General features: G+C 34.7%; 1 protein-coding gene across 1 annotated transcript; it reads left to right on the top strand.

Annotated features, from left to right (window-relative positions):
• Window positions 1-7962: 7962 nt before the first annotated feature.
• LOC131948860 (bifunctional peptidase and (3S)-lysyl hydroxylase Jmjd7) lies at window positions 7963-23797 on the top strand. The gene is made up of 9 exons (XM_059310562.1): window positions 7963-8014; window positions 15676-15789; window positions 16854-17001; window positions 19387-19643; window positions 19941-19997; window positions 20162-20257; window positions 20386-20480; window positions 21365-21524; window positions 23250-23797. The coding sequence occupies exons 2-9, from the start codon at window positions 15726-15728 to the stop codon at window positions 23327-23329; spliced, it is 957 nt and encodes a 318-aa protein (XP_059166545.1). The 5' UTR covers window positions 7963-8014; window positions 15676-15725; the 3' UTR covers window positions 23330-23797.
• Window positions 23798-24793: the final 996 nt, after the last annotated feature.

Here is a 24793-nt window from a genome sequence, read left to right as displayed (position 1 = left end):
TCTGTCTGTCTGTTGTGCTTTTGTCATAGATCGAAATTGTCGAGCGAAATTTCGAGCACTTATTACTGACCGATTCGTTTCAAACTTGGCACGTGGGCCGAGACCCGTTGACAATGCAATCTGATATCAAATTTGACTTAATTGGATTCCTAATTAATTTTGTATCAATTAGTGAAAATTTCATGTATGAAGTACTATTTACTGAGCATATTAGAAGAAAGTCTGACAAAGAATATAAGAAGGGTTTCATCCATGCATTACCAATCCTATATTCTTAGACGCGTGACCTTGTTTTCTAAAACTGAGTTATTTAAATGTAAACAACGCGTGCGCTTGGGTCATATAGAGAAAAAACTAATCGCGCCCTACCGGGACGCCACCACTTCGAATTTGAAACTTTTTTCCTCTGAAATCTCCCCAGGAGTATTCTCAACAACTTCCCAAATTTCAATGCCGATCAGATTCAAGGTGTAGTAATGTATAAAAGACAGACACAGACACACACATACATTGCTATATATATATATATATATATATATATATATATATATATATATATATATATATATATATATATATATATATATATATATATATATATATATATATATATATATATATATATATATATATATATATATATATATATATATATATATATATATATATATATATATTGCTGTGAATTCACCATCCACGCGAGTTAGAATTTTAATAAACGAGAATAATATTAATGATCACGATTTAGATGAAAAGATTCAGTTATTGGATTCTGTAAGCAACATGGAAATAATGTTCAACCCCGCCTTATATGGGAGTTCAAGCTACAAATGGGATTTAGCTATAACTGTTGTCATGCCCATAATAATATCCCCCCCCCCCCTAAAGGCTCCCCATGCCAGCTTTACTACTAATTTTTACGAGACTTTTAAAGGATACTGCTTTGATGGTGCTAGATCTTGGAGATGTGTGGACAGTGAGGTGCCTACGTGGATAAGGCGTGGAACCCAATACAGGCTACCAGAGGCGGATCCAGGCCTTACAAATTAGATGTCTGCACAGACGCCTGTGAATTTCATACACTAATCATAAAATAAACGCTTAGCATTTTTAATTTTTAGAGGAAAAACACTCTTATGGTATGAACATATGACATGATTTAGCGGCTTTTCGGAGACAATCTTGCAAGGCACACGATGGGGAGGGGGAGGGAGGGCTGGATGAGCGAGGGTAGTAAAGGAAAAGATGGCTGGATGACATCAGGGACTGGACCAGTGTTTCTTCCAGACTTTTTCTCCGGGGGGGGGGGGGGGCACTTGAAATTTTCGGGGGGGGGGGGGGGCGGTAGACTTTCTTCTTGGGCGGACACTGTTTAAAGTATATATTTTCTATATAAATTATATAAATTTCATTTCGTTCGGGGGGGGGGGGGTAAAAATTTTCAAGGGGGCCGAAGAGATTCCTAGAAGAAACTCTGGACTGGACCGGGTATTCTTTAACAGACTCACTGAGGGCATCAGTGGCATTGGGGAAGAGGCAACCATAATGTCCCAACAACCGCCCGACAGATGTTGAGGATAGGAGGACATGATAGCTGCTCTAACAAGGTAGTCTTCTAAAGGTCTGAAATTTTTTGGCACAATGGGGTTCAAGAGATTGATTGTGGATGTATACACCAGAATAACAACTTAAGTCTTGTATTTTGCAAAGCTAAATACAATAACCATTAAATTACAAATGACAGACGAAATTCAGAAGACCTTCTTTGTGGCCAATGGTATCAATTTATCACTTGTTTATCAAAATGATTTTTTTTGGTAATATATTTTCTTGGGGCCGTTCGTTACCATCAACCCATTTATATGATTTTTTTTTTTAAATCTATATTTTAAAAAGTATTAATTTAAAAAAAAATCCATTGGCATTCCATCATTTAGTGCCCATACGCTAATCTATAGAATATAATATATATATATATATATATATATATATATATATATATATATATATATATATATATATATATATATATATATATATATATATATATATATATATATATATATATATATTTGAGGATTTGGGATAACATTGGTTAAGAAGACTTTTAGAATTATTTAAACCATGCCTGACGTCAGAGTGGCATCAGAAAATGTCATGCCTGGCAGTGGCGCAGCTACCGTAAAGCTAGCGTAAGCGAGACATAGGGCCCAAAGTAAATAGGGGCCCTTTTCCCTCTTAAAATTTTAAAAAACTTTTACATTGGAATTTTAATATTTGTATTATAAAAATAATCTTAAAAAGAAAATGGAAATCCAGTTTCTTTTCTACTGTAGAAGTAGAAGTAATTAAAAAATCCAAAAAGGCCCCCAAACCTTTCTTCCTGGGGAGGGGGTGTAATAGGTCCATCGGTATTAATAACACTATATGCATTGTTACAGTGTCGGGCAAGCCGTTGAGAGAATTAGCCTATAAATAAACTTGAACATTGACTCTTTTGTGAGATTGAGGCATCCGAACCCGAAAATGTATCATCATCGCTAAAAACTCTCTACCTTAATATTTCATTAACTGAATAAAACATAGTTTTGACAGTTTTTATGGCAATGTATGTTTGTGAATGTGTGTGTGTCTTTTATGCATTACTACACCTCTCGTCACATCGCCATGAAACTTTGGGAAGTTGTTGTGGATATTCCTGGGGAGGTTTCTGCGGGAAAAAAAATTTCAAATTCTTAGGGGTGGTCTCTATGTACGGTATATAAAAATAAAAGTCGATTTTGGTTTGACATAGTTCATCCGATAGCCATGAGACTTTGAGGGAGTTCATTAGAACACTCTAGGGAAGGGTTCTGTAAAAAAAATCATTTATAATTTCGCAAGGGCGGCGCCACAGGAGGGTGCGATTTTTCTCAATATACGGTATATAAAAATAAACGTCGATAGCGGTTTCACGCCGTTCATCCGATCGCCATCAAACTTTGGGAAATTGATTAGAGCACTCCAGGGAAGGGTTCTGCAAAAAAAAATTATTTTCGCAAAAGCGGCGCCTCGGGAGGGTGCGATTTTTCTCTACATGTGGTATATGAAAATAATAAAAGTGAATTGCAGTGACACCGTTCACAAGATAGACATAAAACTTTGGGAAGATGTTGAGAATATTCCTAGCGAGGTTTCTGCGCAAAAAAACATTTTCAAATTTCCAGGGGTGGCGCCCCGACAGGGCGCGATTTGTTTTCTCTATATATACCGTATATTAAAATAAAAGACGATTGCGGTTCGACACAGTTTATCCTGGTGCCATAAAACTTTAGGGAGTTGATGAATACTCTGGGGTGGGGGAGAAGGGGGAAGTGGGCGGGGTGTGTGGTGGTGGGAGGGGGGATTTAATTTTGCATGGGCGGCCCCCCGGTAGGATGAGATTTGGCGCCCTGGTCTTTCCGATGAACGCTATGGCGACTACGTTCGGTCTAAACTGTGTGATAGGATGGGGCGTTACAAACACTCACTAAATTGAATCAGGCGTGTCCGCCGGCGCCCTGGCAGGGTGCGATTTGGCTGCAAACAGTTTCCGCGCCCAAAGGCTCACATGGGCCGCTGAGAGCCATGTAATACGATTTATTTTAATAATCAGAAAAATTAACCAAAGTTAGATTAACTGGGATGTTTCTTTTTGTCCGTAAAAAAATCCAAACAGTTTTGTCACTTTGCGAATGATGCAATTTGCATCTATTTTTAGACAATCCAATCAGAAATTGAGATCGAGCATCTAATAATAGACCATTAGTACCGCTAACATATTGCATCAGTCACACTGATATTTAAAACACGTCAAATAGTTGTTTTTTTTTACGTGTTAGAGAAAAAAATCCTGTTCATTTGTGTCACTTTAGCGAATCACTCAATCTGCATCATTGTTAACAGGATGCTATTTGGCACGATGGCGCCTGTTAGTTTTAAGTAGCCAGGGGCCGTACGCGGCGCCTATGCGGTAGTGTAATCGGGGGGGGGGGCTTCTGAGAGCGTCGGTCTACGTCCCTGACACATGGGCGGTCACCGAAGTGTGTTCTACCTGATTATTTCGGTGAGTGATTCATGTACACTCAAGGTTTTCATGCGGTAGTGTAGGTAAACCCGTGTCCCGATATTTATGATCCAAGCGCAGGCATTGTTTACATTAACCCTTTATCTACTGACGGTACTTATAAGTACCACTTTAATTAAGTGCCTGTATATTTTTTAATTTAATGCGAATTTTAAAAATTATTGATGTAATTAATAGTATTATCTCCCCCGAGTAGCCGGTAGTTGGAGGGATCGATGTACTTTGAAAATTTTAAGGTATGGCGCCAATTTCAATGTCTTGCTGTATCGGTAGTTTACAATTGTTCTGTAACGTTCTCACACACGTTCCTGATTTCCTTTTGTTTTACCTTATTCTTGAAGTTTTCATCCCCAAATATTTTTTATAGGCATCTCCAATAGTCAGGCAAACGTGTTTAACTTCTAGTTATACAATTTTAATCAAATTGTCTTTGTATTAGATCGATGTTCACAAGTGGACTTATAAGTACCGACAGGGCACACGGACATTTTTTTTAGGATTTTTAGGAAATGACAGATTTTCGAAATGGAGTGACATAAATATTATTTTGATAGTTAATTATCGAAATGTACTCAAAAAATGATATTTACACATTTATAAGAAAGTTAGCATATGGTTTACATAAGAAATATTGTAATTACATGTTAATTTCTAGTAGTAAAAGAATAACAAGAATAAAGGTAGCGGTTGCAGGCTCGTTTACTAGGTTTAGTATACTTCATTTGTATACCAAAGGCTATTTCTAGTAGTAAGATTTTATTTGTTAGTTATATTTACTGCAATAAACTGTCTTGCATACAATAACTAGTATTTACGTAATGTATATCTGTAGACTAGTAATAGTCAATACTTCTGCATATAGTATAGTCTAAATTTTAATCCGTAACCAGGAAACAATAGGCCACTTCGGCTATCCTAAACACATTGAGCTCACTTCTATTTATGAACTTTACACTGTAGTGTAGACTTGTCATAACATTCTAGTAGGCTACAATTAAACTAATATTACTAGTAGTTGTCTACTGAATGACTAGGCTTTTGTTTGTTTATGCGGCTCATTGTAAGTAATAGCTATTGGAAGCTTCCAGCAAAAGCATGTTAAGTGCGCAACCGTTGCTACACCAGAATAACCACAGACAAGAATGAGGGAGCATGACATGTCGGCAACTTTTGCTGTATTTGAGGTCTAAGATGTGTTCCGATAGAAAATCCAATAAAAATCGTACTCAAAATATACTTTTGTGCTGTATTTATGTGTGAAAATTACAAAAAATGACGGTTATAATGATTGCCATGTTATTAGTTAATAAATTGTATCGTTTGTTCCTGTTTTGTAAAAAAAAAAATTTTGGAAAAATTGTCCTACATTCCTGACGGTACTTATAAGTACCAATATCTGTTTGGGCCATTAAAAATTTATGAAACGAAATTTCCTTCGACATATGCTTTAAATGTGCCAAAAGCAATATGATAACACGTTGTTTAAGTAAAAATCTCATTCAGAACATAATTCCGTAAATAAAGGGTTAAAATAACTCACTTTTAGAAAACAAAGTCACAAGTTTGAGAATATAGGATTGGTAACGCATGGATGAAACCCTTATATATTTCGTCGGACTTCTAATAACTATTAGAAAAAATATAACCAAATTATATACATAATTAGTCAACACAACATCATATTAAATGCACACATCGATTAAAAGACTTAAATGACTCCGTTAAAAACCCGGCTTTTCAATGGTATTTATGTTGTTTTTTTAAAGTAATTTGTATAAGTTTTGGCCTAGGAAATTGTATCAATTTCATAAACTACGTCGCGATAAGTAAATCTGTAGATCTAAATCAAATTTTAATGAAATAGATCATTCTTCGTATTCTAAAATTGGAAGATGACGCCATTGGTTTTGCGTACTTTTCGTACTTCAAACATATGACATGTGACGTCATCGATTTCGGCGTTCTTGTCCCAACTATAAACACTTTTCCGGTTGCATAATTAAAACTGTGTTTTTTTTTACATTCGAATATGCCTTAATTTTTTATTTTTCTTCTTTAAATAAAATTTTGTTTATACATTTAAAACACCTACCATATTATTTTCAACAAAAGTCCGTATCAAGTTGTTCATACATAGCTGAAGATTCTGATGTGATATCCTGCGAAAATATTTTGCGGACAGAGAGAGAGAGAGAGAGAGAGAGGAGAGAGAGAGAGAGAGAGGAGAGAGGGAGAGAGAGAGAGAGAGAGGGAGAGAGAGAGAGAGAGAGAGAGAGAGAGAGAGAGAGAGAAGTGCACACATGGGCTTTTATATATTAGGATTAATATTTGATGTAGAATCTAGTATTAGTCAGTTTTAATTATTACGTATCAGACATACTACGACTAAGGCTGAGGTGTGACGTCATTTTAGGGGGGGGGGGGTCTGGGTTTTTGTGAAGACGTGTGACGGATGGGAAGGTAGGGGAGGTAAAAATCGTCCAAAAAAGCTTGACGTCATTTATGGATGATCCCTAAACATCCAGTCAGGCCACAGAAACAAAGATAATGGCCACTGGAACAGAGCACATATCTATAGGAACATGACGTTTGGCCACTGGTATAAACACCAGGCCAAGGACACAAAACATCGGCTGGGCCAATAAACCAGACTTCGCGGCCAGCCTTAAGGCTGCCACCATCCAAGGCCTAGACCGTAGTATCTAGCCCCAGCTATGTGTGTCTCCCATAGCCATCCTTCCTCATATATAGGCTAATCTTGCCCACCCATTATCATCTCCACAGAGCCATAGGACCACGAGTCGGGTTCCGTACCGTCACTTGATGTTCGAGATAACGCCGGTCACTATGCACTCATGCGTTTCACATCCGATAATTGACCGCTATAGATCTTCACGTTGTCTCAGGTCTAACTTGAGCTAACGTATAGCCACGCGGTACTCCCACCTTGCATCCCACCTGACAACTGACCACTACAGGTCCGAGGGGGGTCCGTAATTTTGTGACGGTGTGTGATGAGGGAGAGGGGAGGGGGTTCAGATCGTGGGATGTCACATTTTTGCATTAACAAAAAGTAATGTTAGAAAACAAATTTTAGCCGTTGTTTCGCGTTTTAGAAAACTGTTTTAAAAAATTGTAATAGGAATCTATATATATAATTCTCTTCTGGGAGACGCTAGAAAATAAGTTGTAAGCGCGTCTAGCAGTCCCCTCCCTTCTTCTATAGGCATATCTCTATTACCCCCCCCCCCCTATACCCACATGGTCTGGTGAGCTGTGGTTCACGCTAAATGTTTACAAGCGTAGAGACGGGTTTAGTGACGGCTATTAGGGGCAGATAATTTAGTTTGAAACTATTTTAAACTTAGGGGAGGTAACTAAGAGGAGGCTGCTTTCACGAGGAGGGGGGGTGTTGGGGGAAAGAATGGTTTTAGTGTTTTAAAGCAAAAATATTTTCAGTGGCAGCATTAGTACTGTCGAATTCACAAATTATGAATTACTGAAAAGTAGAAGAAAAAAACTAAATAGCGGCGTATGATACGCCGCGGGTCCGCTCGTTGATTAAAATACCCTATGTTGAGAGAGTTCAGACAATATTTTGGGAAAATATCGACTTTTTAAGAAAAATTCAACTGCAATTTTGAGTGGGGGGGGGGTGTAGGCTGAGATGTTACGTAATTTTAGAGGGGGTGGGGTCTGGCTTTTTGTGACGATGTGTGACGGATGGGGAGGGGGGAGGTAAAAATCGTCCAAAAAAGCGTGACGTCAATTATGGACGACCCCCTTATAAATAAAGTTTGATGAACGTTTATTTGTAGATTTCTGTTTTTAGTATGACTTGAGGTAAATAAAAAATTATGATTTTAAAACTTAATGAAACGCGAGCTATCTTTGGTGGGCTTCTGAGAAGTAAGTGCAAAATTAAAGTAGTCTAGATTTAGATCTAGATCTAGATCTATTAATGTGGACCATATAAATTAAATAAATCTTTAGAGTGGGGTTTTCTAGTATCTAGATCTATCTAGCTTCTAAATAATACTAAATATTAATATTTTTTTAAAATCTAACATTTCTTTCTACAAATAACTTAACTAGGCATTTTGGTAAAACCTTTCTTAGGTTAGCGTCGTAAATTCGGCCAAAACTAGTTAGTTAGTAGTAAATCTAGTCTAGTACTAGTCTAGTAAATGTGGGAGAGAGTGAATTAATGAACATGTCATTAAATATTAATATTAGTAGGCCTATAATTTCGTATATTTTGATAAAATATTATAGACGAGCCGACCCGCGGCGTATCATACGCCGCTATTTAGTTGATTTATTTTCTACTTTTCAGTAATTCATAATTTGTGAATTCGACAGTACCAATGCTGCCACTGAAAATATTTGCTTTAAAACACTAACCCCCCTCCTTTCCCCTAACCCCGACCCCCCCCCCCCCCCCCCCCCATGAAAGCAGCCTCCTCTTAGTTACCTCCTGTAAGTTTAAAGTCGGTTTTAAAGTAGTTTTAAACTAAATTATCTGCCCCTAATAGCCGTCACCAAACCTGGCTGTACGGTTTGTAAACATTCGTGACCACAGCTCAGCAGACAATGTGGGGGTGGGGTGGGGTGGTAGAGAGAAAGAGAGGGGACTGTAAGGAGGCGCTTGCAGCTTGTTTTCTAATGGCTCGCAGAGGAGAATTATATATATAGATAATCGAATAATAGATCACTATTTATGGTTAAATCAATTTAAACATCCTGAAATTAATTTTTATCAACCCTGTTCGAGATAGTAAATTTGCTATTAAAAACAGCAGCCATCTTAAGAAAATGTTAGTAGCCTCCCTTTCAATTCTATTCGTATGAAACTGTATTTAAATATGATTGTCTTGTCGTATTTGTATAGGCCTACAAAGCATTGTGTTTTTTTTTTTTTAAATTCTGCCCTTTAAAAACTGAATTTACTAACAAAAAACATCATCAATTCTAGAAGTATTGTGAGATGAAACTTGTATCCATGTAAAAAAATCACATTTTTTCTTGGTTTTTTTTTGTACTAATGTTTATTTGATCATTACTATTACTATATTGTTTGAATGTTCACTATTTTCAATTCAGGTTTTTCTTTTCATCAATTAGTGATTATATCCTAACTTATGACATTTTTTTTACTTTTCTTTACCTTAATTAAACCCCAACCTTCATCATATTTTTGTTGACAATGTCACAACAAGTCATAATGTAAAAAATTACACGTTGCTCTGCCTTATCTAAGATCTCTAGCCATAATTTTGACAACATTAAATGTTGTTGTCATCATTTATATATACAGAGAGACAAAATGTATTATCCACCAGCTTCCCTCGTAAAACATCATCTAAAACAATCAGCCACTCCACCACTTAAGTGCGTGTTGTCATTATGGTCGATTCTAAGTCTCCACCTGTCAGACACATTTTGGCAGAGGCGTAGCGACCCTTCCCAGCGCCCGGGGACATACTTTCAATTTGGCGCCCCCTTGGGAGCAAATTTTCGATTTGCACCCCCCCCTCGAACTTTTCATTTGCACCCCCCCCCCCCTCAAACTTTCGATTTGCACCCCCCCGTCGAACTTTTCATTTGCACCCCCCCTCAAACTTTCAATTTGGCGCTCCCCCTAAGGTCGGCGCCCGGGGACATATGTCCCCCCCCCCCGCCCCCCCCCTCGCTACGCTACTGCATTTTGGTTATCCTTTGTTGTCAAAATGTCAATATCAAATGCCCAAATGAGTGATATGGGGTTGTCCATAAATGATGTCACATATGCTTCGCTACGGGAGTGAGTGAAGAGTTGTGACATCAACTCGGGCGGCTCCGCAATTTAGGATGTGTCGGTCTCATGAAAGGAGGTGAACAGGGAAAAATACCTAGGTGATTGATGGAGAACCTCTATAATGCTTTGTTCAATCAAAATAATGATAAATAAGCATTAGTATACGTATACCTTGCTCAAAACGAATCATCATAAATGTTGCAAGCCTGCTAGTTTGAGACGTTAAGCAAAACGTTTGGCGACACATCCCCGTCAAAAAGGCTTGCCACCACTTGCCTGTCGACGAATATGTCGTGCCTAATGCGGGACATTAGGAATACGGCCATTAGCATGGGGCAGCGTTAGAGCACCAGTAGGCTATTGCGCTTTGTAAGATGACGTAAATACTTTAATTCAATTACGCGAGACTGCGCGAAAATTTAGTAATGTTCCATAGTTTGAGGACGTTTTTTTTCTTGGACTTAAGGCTAGGTGCGGTACCAAATTTAGGTGAATCGGGTGTCTGATGTAGAATTTCAGTTTTGACCTAATTATTAAAATACATTAATTTCTAAACATAAAAACATATTAGTTATTACTAGAAAATAGTGATTTGTATTTTGCATTTATTGGGTAGTTTTTTTAAAATTATTTTTTTTACTTCTTTCGCGTTTTTCTCAAAATTACAAATTTGACCTTTCAAATTGCTACTCCTCAGTTAGTTCTACTTGTATCTTACTGAAACTTTACCTTATTATTCTACTGATATATACACATAACTTTTATGTTCAATTTCTATCAAAACTTGCTTTATTTTTATTTTAAAGCCAGAAATAAGCTACAATTGTGCATGTTTTAGCGTTTTTTATCAGTTTGATAGAATTTTTTTTAGAAAAAATAGTTAGCTTGGCTTTACTTAAAATGTGAAACATAGAACTTAATTAGCTTAAATCGCCCTATATAATGCATGCATTTTGGTGTGTTTAGCACTTGTGGTTATAGAGCCTTAGCATTTTGAAAATGATAAACAAAAATCCAATATGGCGGCTGTTACCATGGTAAAGTTTTAATGGATTAGCTTGAATAATAACGAAAAAGTGCATTTGGTGTATCACCTAGCCTTAACCATTAATGTCCCGTAACGCCCGCTGCCGCCCGACACCGTTAATGTCCCGTAACGCCCGCTGCCGCCCGCTTACAATACGCATAGAAAAATTAAATTTGTTTCATTAAAATTTGGCCTACAAATCCTAATTTTTAACTAAACAGGAAGTCGGATTGTTTCAGCATCCTTTACCGGTCTTCTAATTTCAATGGCGCTTTTGAAAGATAAAAAATAATAGTTTCTTTCTATCTCGAAATTTTAGACTCATCTGTCCTATTTTTAGTAGATTTAATATTAAAAATAAAATAAAGTAATGCCTCTAAACGTATCTAGGCATGTATTTTATGAATTATATATCTTAAACATAACCAAATTGATATTTAACTGTTAAATTCGATGCATAGTTGTTTAGACAAAAATAAATAAAGTTGACTACCGAAAATGACCTGTTTTGAATTTTCTCCGACATTTTTTATTTTTATACTGTACTTTTACCAAATATAATATATTCTATTTAATACTGTTGGAAAGCCAGGTTTATTCCCAACATTAAGCAGTAGTTTTTATCTTAATTTTTAATTTCATTTAGACAAAAACAAATATTTTGTGAAACTATTCACTTGATCATACAGAGTTATGCTCCTTACATCGGGCCGTCATGGGTGGAGTTTTGGTAGAATGAATGGGACATTAATGGTTAAATTGAAATATCATGTTGACTCTTAATTTTTGAAATGGTTGGCGGTACCGGTACATGACGTCACGCGCGAGCGTTAACTCGGTGACGATGTACTAAGTTGGGGAATGAAAAGGTGGGGGGTTCAAGAAATGCGACTCAACATGCTTTTTACATTTCTTGACCCTTCTAAATAGTTCTATCATCCCCACTGAGAAAATGGATCACCAATGAATGACGCATCATACTTTGTACAGCTGGTCTTTCTCCCACAACCATCCCGTTTTCAGAAAGAAAAAACCTGACCCGTCTCAAAATCACATAGCTGAGTTCTACTCAATTTCTCCCCACCACAAATCACAATTTCTATCTGAAACAATATGCTCATATGTTTGTTCTGTAATAATGCACGCTGTCATTACTATCTTAAGAGCGACGTCATTGATGGGCGATCTAATATTGATTTGATTTCTGCAAAAAAAAAAGTGTTCAAAAGTTTGACCTCCTAACAATTTTTGTGGTCTTTGATGCACACTATTAAGTCTGAAAAGGTCTATTAGTCATTCATGTCAACTATATTGAAAAAACAAAGAAAAACTACTATAGAGGCATATATTAAAACAATACAAAACAACCAAATTAAACTACAAAATCAACACAACAGACATGCGAATAGACAATTTTTCAAGGGAAACTACTCTATTATTGTTTTTGAAACATGGCCGCTGCTTGTATTTACTCATTGTAGTCTCGAACGGAGTTGTTTAAAGTTTATTCCAGGATGTTTTTGATTGGTTTAGTCATGGATTGTAATTTGTTATTCAATTATCTGTTATATTATGTAAAATATGTCATATATATGGCCAAATGAAAGAAATATTCTTTAGTTACCTCCATCGCACATTACTAGCTACATTGGAATTTGCGACGCTAAACTAAGGTTTTACCAGCATTTTTATGAAAATTTCAAAACGATTTTTTAATTTTAAAAAATGTATCAATAACAGCTAGCACACTAGTAAACTAAGCCAATTTAGCATATTTTAACTTTCTGTGCAAAGTCATTATTACTGAAAAAAATTCCAAAGTCAGGTCAGCCTGTGGCACCCTCCACTGAACTTGACTATAGGAAAAAATATTTGACCTGTGACCTTCATTAAAACAATCTACTTTTATTTTTATTTTTTATTTTTTTTTAGTAAACATGTGCTTAATCTTACCCAATAGGCCTAAGGAATAAAAATTTGAAAATTAATTTTAATTACTGTTGTAAAGTGAAATAAACAGCTTAATAAACACGTGTTTTCTTGAGGGGGTGTGACCTGGGTGTGACATAAAAAACAGTCATAAATCTAGCCAAATGATTGGATTCTTGTGCGGCACACATTTTCCTGCGCCTCGTTTTCAAAGAAAAAGATTATAATAAAATGGCATTATTGAGGGGTGATCGTTTGCTCGGACCACATCTCATACGGACCATAGATGATTACCAGTTAGTTGTAATGTGTGTAATATTGATACTTTCAAGTTTTATCTACACATAGTCTGGTTTATTATGTGCGTGGTATTTTAAAGTTATTTGATTCAAAAGTTAAGAATTATATAGAGCTACTTTCACTAAGGTGCCGCTTGCAAGACAAACAAGAGATGGCTTCAAAACAACAAACCCAGAAGGTGTGAATCGAACGGCCAAACAAATAACAATTTAATATATAAGAGACAAGTGTGATACTCAAACCATAAATTTAATTATGTTTATCAAATTGTTTATCATTATCTGTCTATATTTATGAAAATAAAAGTTTGTTTCATCCACTCGCCATGAAATTTGGGGAGTTGTTGAGAATGCTCCTGAGAAGGTTGCTGCAGAAATATAATTTTGGAGGGGTGACACCTCTCGCTTTGCCATGAGCACTGTGGCACTTAGATTTATTAAAGAGTGTGGTACACTGTGAATACGATAGGCTGCTATAATCTTTCACTAATTCAAATCAGGCACATCCTCCATTCCTCAGGGTAGGGTGCTATTTGTTGCACCCCACAATAGAGAAACTGTGGCAAACGACATTTGATGATTAAACCAATCCAGGGGCTGTGTTTGGTGCCCCTACTGTAATGTAACCAATGGCTCCCAATAGGTCCTGTCATGCCCCTGACACCTAGGTGGTCACCAAGGTGTGTTCTACTTCACTATTACTCAATGCTAGCCTGCAGCTTTTTGCTAATTATATAAAAAAAACTCCAATTAAATCTCTTCAGTTGCTTAATATATCCTTAACAACCCAATTTAACTTTAATGACTGAACTAATTCAGTTTAAAAATAATCATGGCAACAGGAGTCCACAATAGACACACTACAAACATTTACATGTTATTTTTTCCCCATGTACTTCAAGTCATCACCTTATTTATGGCCCACATCACAATATGAACATCAACTCAACTACTAGTTCTTTGTAGTTAAAAGCAACATTTCTCTCAACTTTAATATGAGAAATTAGAGAATTTTACTTCCATTATATTTAAGAAAAATAAATATCACACATCTTATGTTACTGTCTGATGAAGTAAAACAGCAAAAGACCCATTCATTCATTCAGCACACCCCAGTTGGTAAGATAGAGCACCAATGGCAAACTTATATGTACATTTTTTTAATGGAAGGAACCTTTCACTTGACATACTAATCAACCTCCTCTAACAGAAACAATAAAATTATTGTTTTCAAGTGTCATCAACAGCTTCAAAACTCCTAGGGGCATGGTATGGTACATCATAGGGAGCAGGGCATTACACTCGTTAATCTCTCCCCCCCCCCCCCCCCCCCCCCCTCCTTCTGCACATGACAATTACATCCTGAAAAATTGCCCTTTTGTCCTGTTTCCTCATTGCCACTACAAAGTTATCCTTAACGTAATCCTACCAATAAACCTTACCATAACTTAGGTAATGTCTGTGGTGTAGCTAGGGAAGGGAGGTTAGCATCAGTTTTAGGGAAATGGTGAGGAATTATTTTGTATGGAATAAGTTTATTCTTCACTTTTCCTGTACCCATGCCTGGCATTTTATTAAATTATTGATTTTGTCAGCCCATTTAATGCATGGGGAATAGTATAAAATGCTGTGTATTCTCATGCAAAGGACATTCACAAATGGGGATAATGTCCTAGAACCCCCATGTCATAGCCTAGATATATAGAATTGGACTGGACTGGTAAATGTTACTAAGGTTAAACGGTAGACGATTTGGTGCGAGAGTATAGTGCGCGTGTTCAATAAAATATTTGTGATGTGAGCATGACGTGACAATGTAACGATGATGTAAGATGCAGCAGTATGTGTTAATAAAGTTCATGTTATTTCATAACCGAAGTTGTTTACATTGTTAATTAGTGTCTGCGGAACATAAGAGTGATTCCCGTCCTCACGAGTATAATAGTAGTAGATCAGAATATATATATATATATATATATATATATATATATATATATATATATATATATATATATATATATATATATATATATATATATATATATATATATATATATATATATATATATATATATATATATAAACCCATAATACCCCACATCACCATACATCTTTATAATTTTGTGTTTTATAACATTTGAATAAAATTAACATTCCATGTTTTTACTTGTGTTAAAGGGTCAGATAAATAAAATTTAAAAAAAACGTCAATCTGAATAAAAATTTTTGTCTTAAATAAAAGTGAAATAAAAACAATAGAACATCATACATCATCTTTTCCCTTTTATTTGCCCGGAACCATATTGTTATGTGCCCTTTTTCTGAACAATTTTTATAGGATTCTTTTGTAAGGGACCAAATTTTCAAGGCTAATAGTATAGTAAATTGATGCTAGAAGATGTTTTTGTATTTAAATTCTATAACCTGTTTTTTTTATTAGAATGGCTTTACAAAAATTTTATTAATTAAATTTCTTGTCACATAGTAAATTATAATTTTATAAATTATTTTGTTGTAGGTAAATTTTGACCTGAGTAATAAAGTGTGATTCTACTTGAACCCAGATATATGGAAGAAAGAAAGAATAATGCCTTTAATGGAGCATATAGTATACTGTCTTCTGAAATGAGAGGTAATTTTACCAAGTTTCATTAAAATTATCTAGAGACCATAATTATAATAAAACGATACTCACATAACATTGTTTTTAGATTGTGATTGTGATTCATTGTGATTCTTATTTTAATTTAATGTGTTGCTAATTATTTTTCTTGTGTTTTTCATTATTAGATTATCTATATATATATATTTATCAAAGTATGTGTGTTTGTTCTTTATGCATTACTACACCTTTCATCTGATCACCATGAAACTTTGGGGAATTGATAAGAATACTCCAAAGGAGGTTTCTGTGAAAAAAAGTATTTCAACCATGGGTGCAATTTGTTGAATGTGGTTTGACACTGTTCATCTGAGTGCCATGAACCTTTATTCAGTTGATGATTGAAATTACTCCCAAGAAGGATTCTGCGAAACATTAAATTTAAATTTCTTATTGACCTTGTCCAGGAGGGTGCGATGTTTGGCACTCAGAGTTCCAGATTGATTATATTAGCATTTGGTATCCCTTAATTAGGCGTCCTGCATAGCGGGTAAATGGTTCTACTGTAAGCAGCTGTCAAACTGCAACAGGCGCAGTGGCCTGCGCCCCGGCAATTCATGAACCAAAGCGGCATAGTGCTCACACGGGAAGCTCTCGCGTGAGCACGACAAATATGATCCAAGAAATATAAGCGCAGGCATTGGTTACATTTAAATAACTCAGTTTTAGAAAACAAGTTCACACATCTAAGATTACAGGATTGGTAACGCATTGATGAAACCTTCTTAAAATATTCTATCAGACTAATTTAAAATAATTAATCCAAAAGCAGATGAAATAGAGCTCATCTGTTTCTCTCACTTGGTCATAAGAAAAGTTATTATGTTCAGGATAAGTAGTTTGAAATTATTATTTTTTGCCTACTACTTATATCAATGTAATTTTGACAGCCCTCATACAGATATTATGTAATTACGTTTCTACATAATAATAATATCTAATTGTTATCTAAACCATACCCTGGTGCATAATAATTGACATGTTGTTTTTTTATGCTTATACTTATAAAGTAGTCAAAATACTTTGTTTTGCAGATTTGTACCCATCAATAGAAATTTTAGACTCTCCACCAAATCCTGTGACCTTCCTACGAAAATTTGTTTCACAAAATAGACCTGTTGTGATAAAAAACGCCATTAACCATTGGCCAGGATTGACAAGATGGTCAGAAGAGTATTTTAGGTTACTGTAAATTTGCAGGTTTTTCTATTCAGACTTTTTCTTTTAAAAACTGTACATTTCATTCCAAAAAGTAGGAAAGTAACATAGCATAAGATTATTATAAATACAATAAAAGAAACCTGTACACGAATGATTTTTTTAAAAATCCACTTCCATAAAGCTGATATAAGGGGGGAGGGGGTAACTGTACATATGGTAATACATTGTGCATTTGTTTCATAAGTCAGTGTCAAGTATGAATTTAAATAAATTTCATTTTGGCATATTAATATGCTTTTGTTGGAGATATTTGCAGAAACTCATGTTTAAATAATATATTAAAGCTTAGTACTAGTATTCAGTGTTGGTATTTGAATCCATTTTAAATAATGCCTGAAATCTCTACCAGAGCATTCTCTTGCAGAAACCACACTAATTGCTTAATATCATGTGAGAAGACCAAAGAGAGTAATAATACTATATATGCTAGTACTAGCCGTCCCGGCCAGGCCCTGCTCTGGCTTCTGTGAAAAACCTTTCTGTTAAAGACCATTACCTGTGTGTTTAGTAATCATCATAAACCCGGCATTGCCCACCCAAACCACAACCAACCAAAACAACATAACGCAAACATAACGCTAACACAATTACAAATACAAACGAAAACAAAAACCTAATAACAAACCCAACCACAACCACAAACACCAATACAAACACAAAGAAAAAACAAAAAAGCAAACGAAAACAAAAACCTAACAACCAACCCAACCACAAACACCAATACCAACAAAAAAAAAAACGAAAAAGCAAACGAAAACAAACCAAATCCAAACGCAAAACCAACCAAAAACACAAATACAAACCCAAACAAAAAAACACAAACAAAAACGAAAAAATAAAGAACAAAAACGAACCAAATCAAAACGCAACCACTAACGCAAACCCACCTAAACACAAAGAAAACACTAACGCGAACATAAACGCCCGGGGCGGAATCACCTGTTTTAGCTTAATGAACGACTATAGTACCCCAACTTATTCACAGTCTTTTGCACTCACTTAAACGAACGCGCCTGTTTCAATTTAATGAACAATTTTAATACTCCAAGCTTATCCGTAAAATACATACAACATTTGCACTTGATCAATCCCCGCTAATTATGTAATTTTTTTTTTTCCCAACACCAAAACAAAGTAATTAAAAAGTAAATACTTTTCCACAAAATGCAATGGTTTTATAAAGGAAAGTAATTGTGTTTTCCTAATTTATCAAAGGGAAGTAAGTGCTATAGGACTAAATAAAGACATAATTAGAATTTTTGTAAAAGATGATATTTTTTTTAAAACTTGTGTTTAATGAACATGCCGACAATTATTACTGTAATTTGAAAAATGAAAATGATTTCCCAACACTTTCAATAGTAATTTTTTAGCTCATAAATTTAGACAAATGCGCACAATAATTTTCTAACACTTAAATTCATACAATTCCAACGACAAACATATGCATTACATACAGAACTGAGCTTTATATATTAGATACCATCACATTTTGCTGCAATCTCAGAAGATAGGAAATTTAGGGACGCCCTTCATGTAACATTCAATTTACCTAATGTCATTTTTATTTAAACTTATTATTTATATGAATAAGTTTTCAAAACATCATTTTGATTTAATCTGTTTATTGAGTTGTCAACTCTCCAATTGTAGTCCTACACACCAAACTGACGCAACATTTTAGGAGGGTTAACCCCAATAAAATCAAGTTGATTACCTAAGCAGCTGGGGTCCACTCTTTAGGTATCCTGTACAGGATGTAGGTTAGCTGTCTGTGCCATACACTTGGGACATTCACGACAATCAATAACTAAAATAAACCATGGATGGCAACTAGTGCCCAATGGTTGATTAACTATTGGCTTCCGCGACCACCCCACAATGCCCCTGATGTATGGGCATTGCTGAGGGGTGTTCTACCTCACCCTTATGGAGGGTGATCAACACCTTAAGGTTTTCATGCAGTACACCCTGGAGAATCTGAATAGTAGGCTGGATAAACCTGCACCCCAACAGCTAAGATACAAGAAATGTAGTGCTGTCATTGTTTATATTTAAATAACGTGAGTTCTTATCAACCACAAGTTATAAATTTGGTATCTAGAACTGTCTGATATTGTAAGGCTGGTCTTTGTAAATTACTTGACATCGGTTGGCCGGTACTTTATTTTGCATTTCAACAATCCTTTTCTTTTTAGATTGCAGCAAATGGTTAGCTAGTAGATGAATGTAAATAGTTTAAGATGAAACTTTAATTAATTTTTAAAAACTTCTGTTTACTTTTATATAATGAACCTAAAAATATAAAGAAGTAAATCAGTCTTCTGTTTACATCTATGTCTCTAGAAAAAAAATTGGAGAATTTCAAGTAACTGTTGCTGTCACACCTAATGGCTATGCTGATGCTATCAGTAATGGCAGGTTTGTTATGCCTGAGGAGAGGAAAATGGCCATGTCAGAATTCTTGGACATTTTATTCAAACCAACTCAGGACAAAAAGGGAGTATTCTACATCCAGAAACAGAACTCCAACTTGAAGGATGAGTTCTCATGTTTAATGGAAGATGTTGACGCTCACATTTCATGGGGAACAGAGGCATTTGGTAACTTCACTATTTGATATGTAATTGCCTACTGTACACTTATTTGTAAGCTGAATAGGTCGCGATAAACCTGTATAATTTTAACAAGGTACATTGTATCGCATTAGCAAATAGAACTGAACTAACAGCTGGTACAAACTGTCAGCTGGTACAGACAATTATTTCTATGGGAAACCAAATAAATTATTTGGTTCACAAATCTGTTTAAAAAAGCAACTCCAAAATAAAATTATTGGTTGTTTCTCATTTTGTTTAAAAATATTTTTCAAGATTTAATGCATGATTTTATTGATTCAGGTGCTGAGCCAGATGCTGTAAATTTCTGGATGGGAGATGAAAGAGCTGTTACATCTAGTGAGATTTTACGTACTTGTATTTTCTTGTATTTATAATGCTGTTTTTAAAAAGTGCAGTTCACTGATAGTAAAAATTAAGTCAGAGAATTCACTGTCTTTACTAGGTTGCTTTAAAAAAGTAAACTTTTTTGTTTTGTTTTACAAATATTTTCTTGACTTCAGTGCATAGGGACCATTATGAGAATTTGTATTGTGTTGTGTCAGGACAGAAGGTGTTTACTCTGCTGCCCCCCACAGATTTACCCTTTATACCCTATGGTCAGTACTTATCTGAGGAAATGTTTACATTTTAGAAACATTTATCAGTATTATTAAATGGATAATAACTGATACAATTAAATACCAGAATTGTTTTTTTAGCTATTTATTCTCATCTATACCTTCAGAATCCTGTCCTTCAGCTGTATATAAAGAAACAAATGAACAGTTTGAAGTAGTTGATGTAGAAAATTTAGACAGTATTGATGACTGTAGTTCAGAAGTAAGTATTAACACTTGCACTTGTTTATACTGTTTAGAGTTTCCATTGTATCACATTTTTTTAATCTAAAAATGTGTTAGTGGTGATAAAAATAAAAAAGGTGGCTAATAATTTGTATTACAACAGTCAGCTCTTTAATTAGAGAACATTAATATTCTCTCAAATTGTTAACTGTTATGGCTCAATTGCATTGTTTAAACTATTGCTATCTAACCTTTATTTCTGTGATGGTCATCCATTTGTGATGTCCAGACCTTGGGAGTGTCAAGGATTTTATGTCAATGTTTTATTTTAGTTCACCATACTTACAGATCATATAACATTCAATGTCTTACCCTACATCAGAATATTAAAAAATGGTACAATTGTTTTAAAACATCTAAGCAGGTAGTTAATCATTGCAGCTATGTATATTCAACTTAAACCTTTTCAGTGCCTACAAGGGTTGTGAACCTAAAATGGCTTACAATTAATTTTGATGCTGTATTCATCTGCCCACAGTCTTATATTTAAACATTTTTCCCATACAGTAATAAATGTTCATTACTCAGTTTAGATTTGAAATTTTTGTATTGTTCATGCATATTGAAGGAGGGAGGGAAGGGGGGTGCCTGGAGGTGATGACCACACAGTTTGTAGGGAACATAGTCATATTTTGTACTAACTACTGTCATATCCAACAGTATTGTAATGACATATTAAATCTGGGAATATTGATTATTGTTTTCTTAACATACAACTTATCTGCAGATAAAACCCTTGCTTTTCGCCATCAGTCATGTGATATACGGCTGTCCAGTCCATTCCTTGTTTGGCATTCAGTCATATATTTTTGTTTATATATTTAATGTTTTAATATTTATGTTTTCCAATGACCAACCTAGGTTTCTTGGATAGCCATTGATCCATTAGAACCTGATCTAGAAAAGTATCCTCAGTATTCATTGGCTCAGCCCCACACAGTGACGGTGAATGAGGGAGAAATGTTGTATCTGCCTTCACTATGGTTTCACCATGTACAGCAGTCACACGGTTGTATTGCTGGTAAGTGATAAAAGGTTTCTTACATCTTCACATCTTGCACATTTAAAGCATTTAATAATATTTAGCTTTCAAAATAGTCAGAAAAAAATAATTTAAAAACTAATACTATACTCAATAACCAAAGGGGAGATAACAAGATTAACTGATAGTGAGTACTAGATCAGCCAGGTGATGGTGGAGAGCTCTAATAGTTTCCTGCCTGAGAGCAGATCATAGAGGTTAACAAGGGGCAGATCACAAGCTCCTGATTGAAGCAAATACTTTTACTTGTATATGTAATAATATTAATTAACAATGGCCTTTTGAAGTGGGATCACTATTTTTATTTTATTTTAATATCAACTTGCTATTTTAAATTTTTTTAAATTCTTAAATACTAAAACCTAGAAAATAAAATCTATCCAATGATAGGCTTTAGAATGTGCTTTTACTCCTTAGTTTACATTACTTTTTAAAAAGGGGAGATAACTAGTTATCACTTGATTAGCCAGGTTGAAATGTGTTTTCTAATGTTTTACACCTGAGATGTCAATAAGATGGATAATTATCTTTTAGAGTTAAGACCACTTGCTATGTATTGGGTGTTAAGGCAAATATGTTTGCAGATGTTGGGTGAAATAAGATGTAAATAATCCGGGAGTGATTTCCCCTAATCTTTCTTGAATATACTTATATAAAACTACGGTTATAGCAACTCAGGATATAGACATGATTTTTAATTACTTAAACTTTTTAAAATAGAATAGAATCTTATAGAAAAAAGAATTCTGCACCAAGTGAACGCCAAACAATTTGTGTATAATAGTGCGGAATAATATTAGTATTTTATACATTTATGTATGTTTTTTTTTGAGAAATCGGAAATCGCATAAATTACTACTTCTGGTCAACGGAAATTATTCAAAATTTGACAGAAGGAAAAGAATTAGATCTTTTAATGACATGTTAAATTTCATTTATCTATCTAAAACAGTACTCAAGTTATAGGCTTTTGAAAAATTGAAAGTAGAATAAGTTCCACTTCCGGTTACCAGAAATCGCTTAAAAGTTGATACAGAACTACAAAGTTGATATAATACTTATATATGAAATTTCATCAACCTAGCTGTAACGGTACTCAAGTTATCGTGTTACAGACACACAGACATACACACACACATACATACACAGACATATAGACAAAATTGCAAAACTATCCTGACTCAGGGATGTGTAAAGCATCAAGATTTGTAAAAATCTTGTTTTTTTTTTTTTGTGCCCGATTACAATACTTTCTTTATGCTTTGTCTACGAGAAAGTAAAAAGGGACTAATTGTTGTTAACAACGTAGACTTGTTATTTTAAAATTCCCAATTACTTTTTAACAAAAGCAATTAAATGATCATTCTTTTCTAAAAGCATTAAATTAAATGAATTAAATTAAATATGAATGAGATCATTAGCGACCAATATAATCTAATCTGACTAATTTTTTTTTTATTACAATAATTTGTTTCCTTCATATAAAATGATTACATGAGTGGGGCTGGTAGCTAATAAAGCAACAATTTAATGGAAATGTCTTCAGCTTTCTGAGTGAACAGAAACATTAACACTAGATTTTAGTGCTTTGGGTGCTTAATTTCCTACTGTGTTAAAAACTGAATTTTCCTTTCATTGCATTTTTTAACTTGCAACCATAATTTTAAAAATTCACACTTTATTTCTTTTTAATTCCCTTTGCAGTGAACTATTGGTATGATATGGACTTTGACATCAAATGGGCCTACTACAAGTTTTTGGAAAAAGCTGTGTCTTATCACTAACCTTGAGTAGTGTACTCAGTCAATGGATTAGTTGAGTGAAGTTTAAAATTTGTTTAACTGGTGCTGCATTTAGGGTTTGGACTGATTATATTCTTGAGTACAAAATTTTTAATTCAAATTTTTAGTCAAACCATGTGTTAGCTGGCATTAGAAATACTTTCATTTTTTTTAACTTAGTTGTCGGAGTTGGATTGATGTTACTGTATACCAGCACAAATTTTTAAAAAGTTCAAGTGGTTCAAGTACTTATTTAGACAACTAGAAAGTATCCCACTATTCACTGTTTTTATATTTATGACTCAAAACTGGGATTTTTTAAACATTAAATAACTAGTACAAATTACTAATAAAAATTTGTTAATGTATAGAAAAGCTGATCTGTCATTCAAATTTGTTTTAGGATATAATACAAAACATGAGAATGTATATATGTATGTATATCTATTACAGATTTCATCCATTACACATTTCTTCACGTCATGAATAAAATATTGGAATGTTTAAAATAGTGCACAGCTTGTTTACTTTCTTGTATAAAAATTAAAAGGGAAGTATGGTAATTGTGCAAACAATAGAAATCTAGATTTTCACTAATCTCAACGTTTTACACCTTCTCTTGAGTCTGAAAAAAACCAGTTTTGCAATCTTGTCTGTTTGTATGTGTGAACACAATGGCTTAATACTGTTTCAGATGGATAAAATCTCATATATAAGAATTGGTTATTAATTGGAACTATTTTGAATAGCGGAAGTGGTACTTCACTCCAGTGGCGTTGCTAGGTCGGGTGTCACCCGGTGAAGCACTTCATGGTGACCACCCCCCCCCCTGAATATATAAATATATATATATAGGCCTATATATAAATATAGGCCTATATATATATATATATATATATGGTCTACGTAGGCCTATGTATATATTGTTGCAATTGGTCTCAATCCGCTTCCCCCCCCCCCCCTGTCAATTCGTGCACTCATTATATTAATCCACCAATTCATTCATGTGTAAAAAGTATCGTTTTCATGGTAAATTATTAGATCCCCTCCCTCGGGTGATAATTTTAAAGTGTGCACAGTTAATGGTTACGATGTTTATCTATAGTTAGTTCTTAATATAGGTGGTTTAACTCAAATTAATCATTGAATTGGCAAAAAGCATATTTCTTCTATATATTTTGCAACTTTCGCCATGCTGTCACCCCCCTAAATGGTGTCACCTGGTGCGGTCTGCGCCCCCTCCTCAAAACTGTATTTTGATACAGCGGCATAGTCTAAGAATTTATCACCTCTATGTACTTTTTCAAAAACCAAGCATTTCTAAAGCCTAATAATAATACAACCGTAATGCCTCTCCTTACAACCTTGCTAGCGGTAAAACATTTGAAAATCAGCCAACCTCTGAAACCAATAGCTAAAACAGTAAATTACAACCTCAGATTACTGTGCAAGTGGTGAATAAACCTA

The sequence above is a fragment of the Physella acuta genome, unplaced genomic scaffold (assembly GCF_028476545.2).
Source record: "Physella acuta isolate Inbredline_101_S28 unplaced genomic scaffold, ASM2847654v3 ptg000662l, whole genome shotgun sequence".
Classification (NCBI taxonomy): Eukaryota; Metazoa; Mollusca; class Gastropoda; family Physidae; genus Physella; species Physella acuta.
Note: the sequence above shows the minus strand (reverse complement) of the source record. Positions and strands in the feature narration are given on the sequence as shown.

Bases quoted from the DNA above. Each gene is read 5' to 3' on its own strand.
- LOC131948860 (XM_059310562.1), top strand. From the start codon at position 15,726: ATGGAAGAAAGAAAGAATAATGCCTTTAATGGAGCATATAGTATACTG. The intron at 17,002-19,386 runs GTTACTGTAAAT...CTATGTCTCTAG, and splicing joins TGGTCAGAAGAGTATTTTAG to AAAAAAAATTGGAGAATTTC. The intron at 19,644-19,940 runs GTAACTTCACTA...TTATTGATTCAG, and splicing joins ATGGGGAACAGAGGCATTTG to GTGCTGAGCCAGATGCTGTA.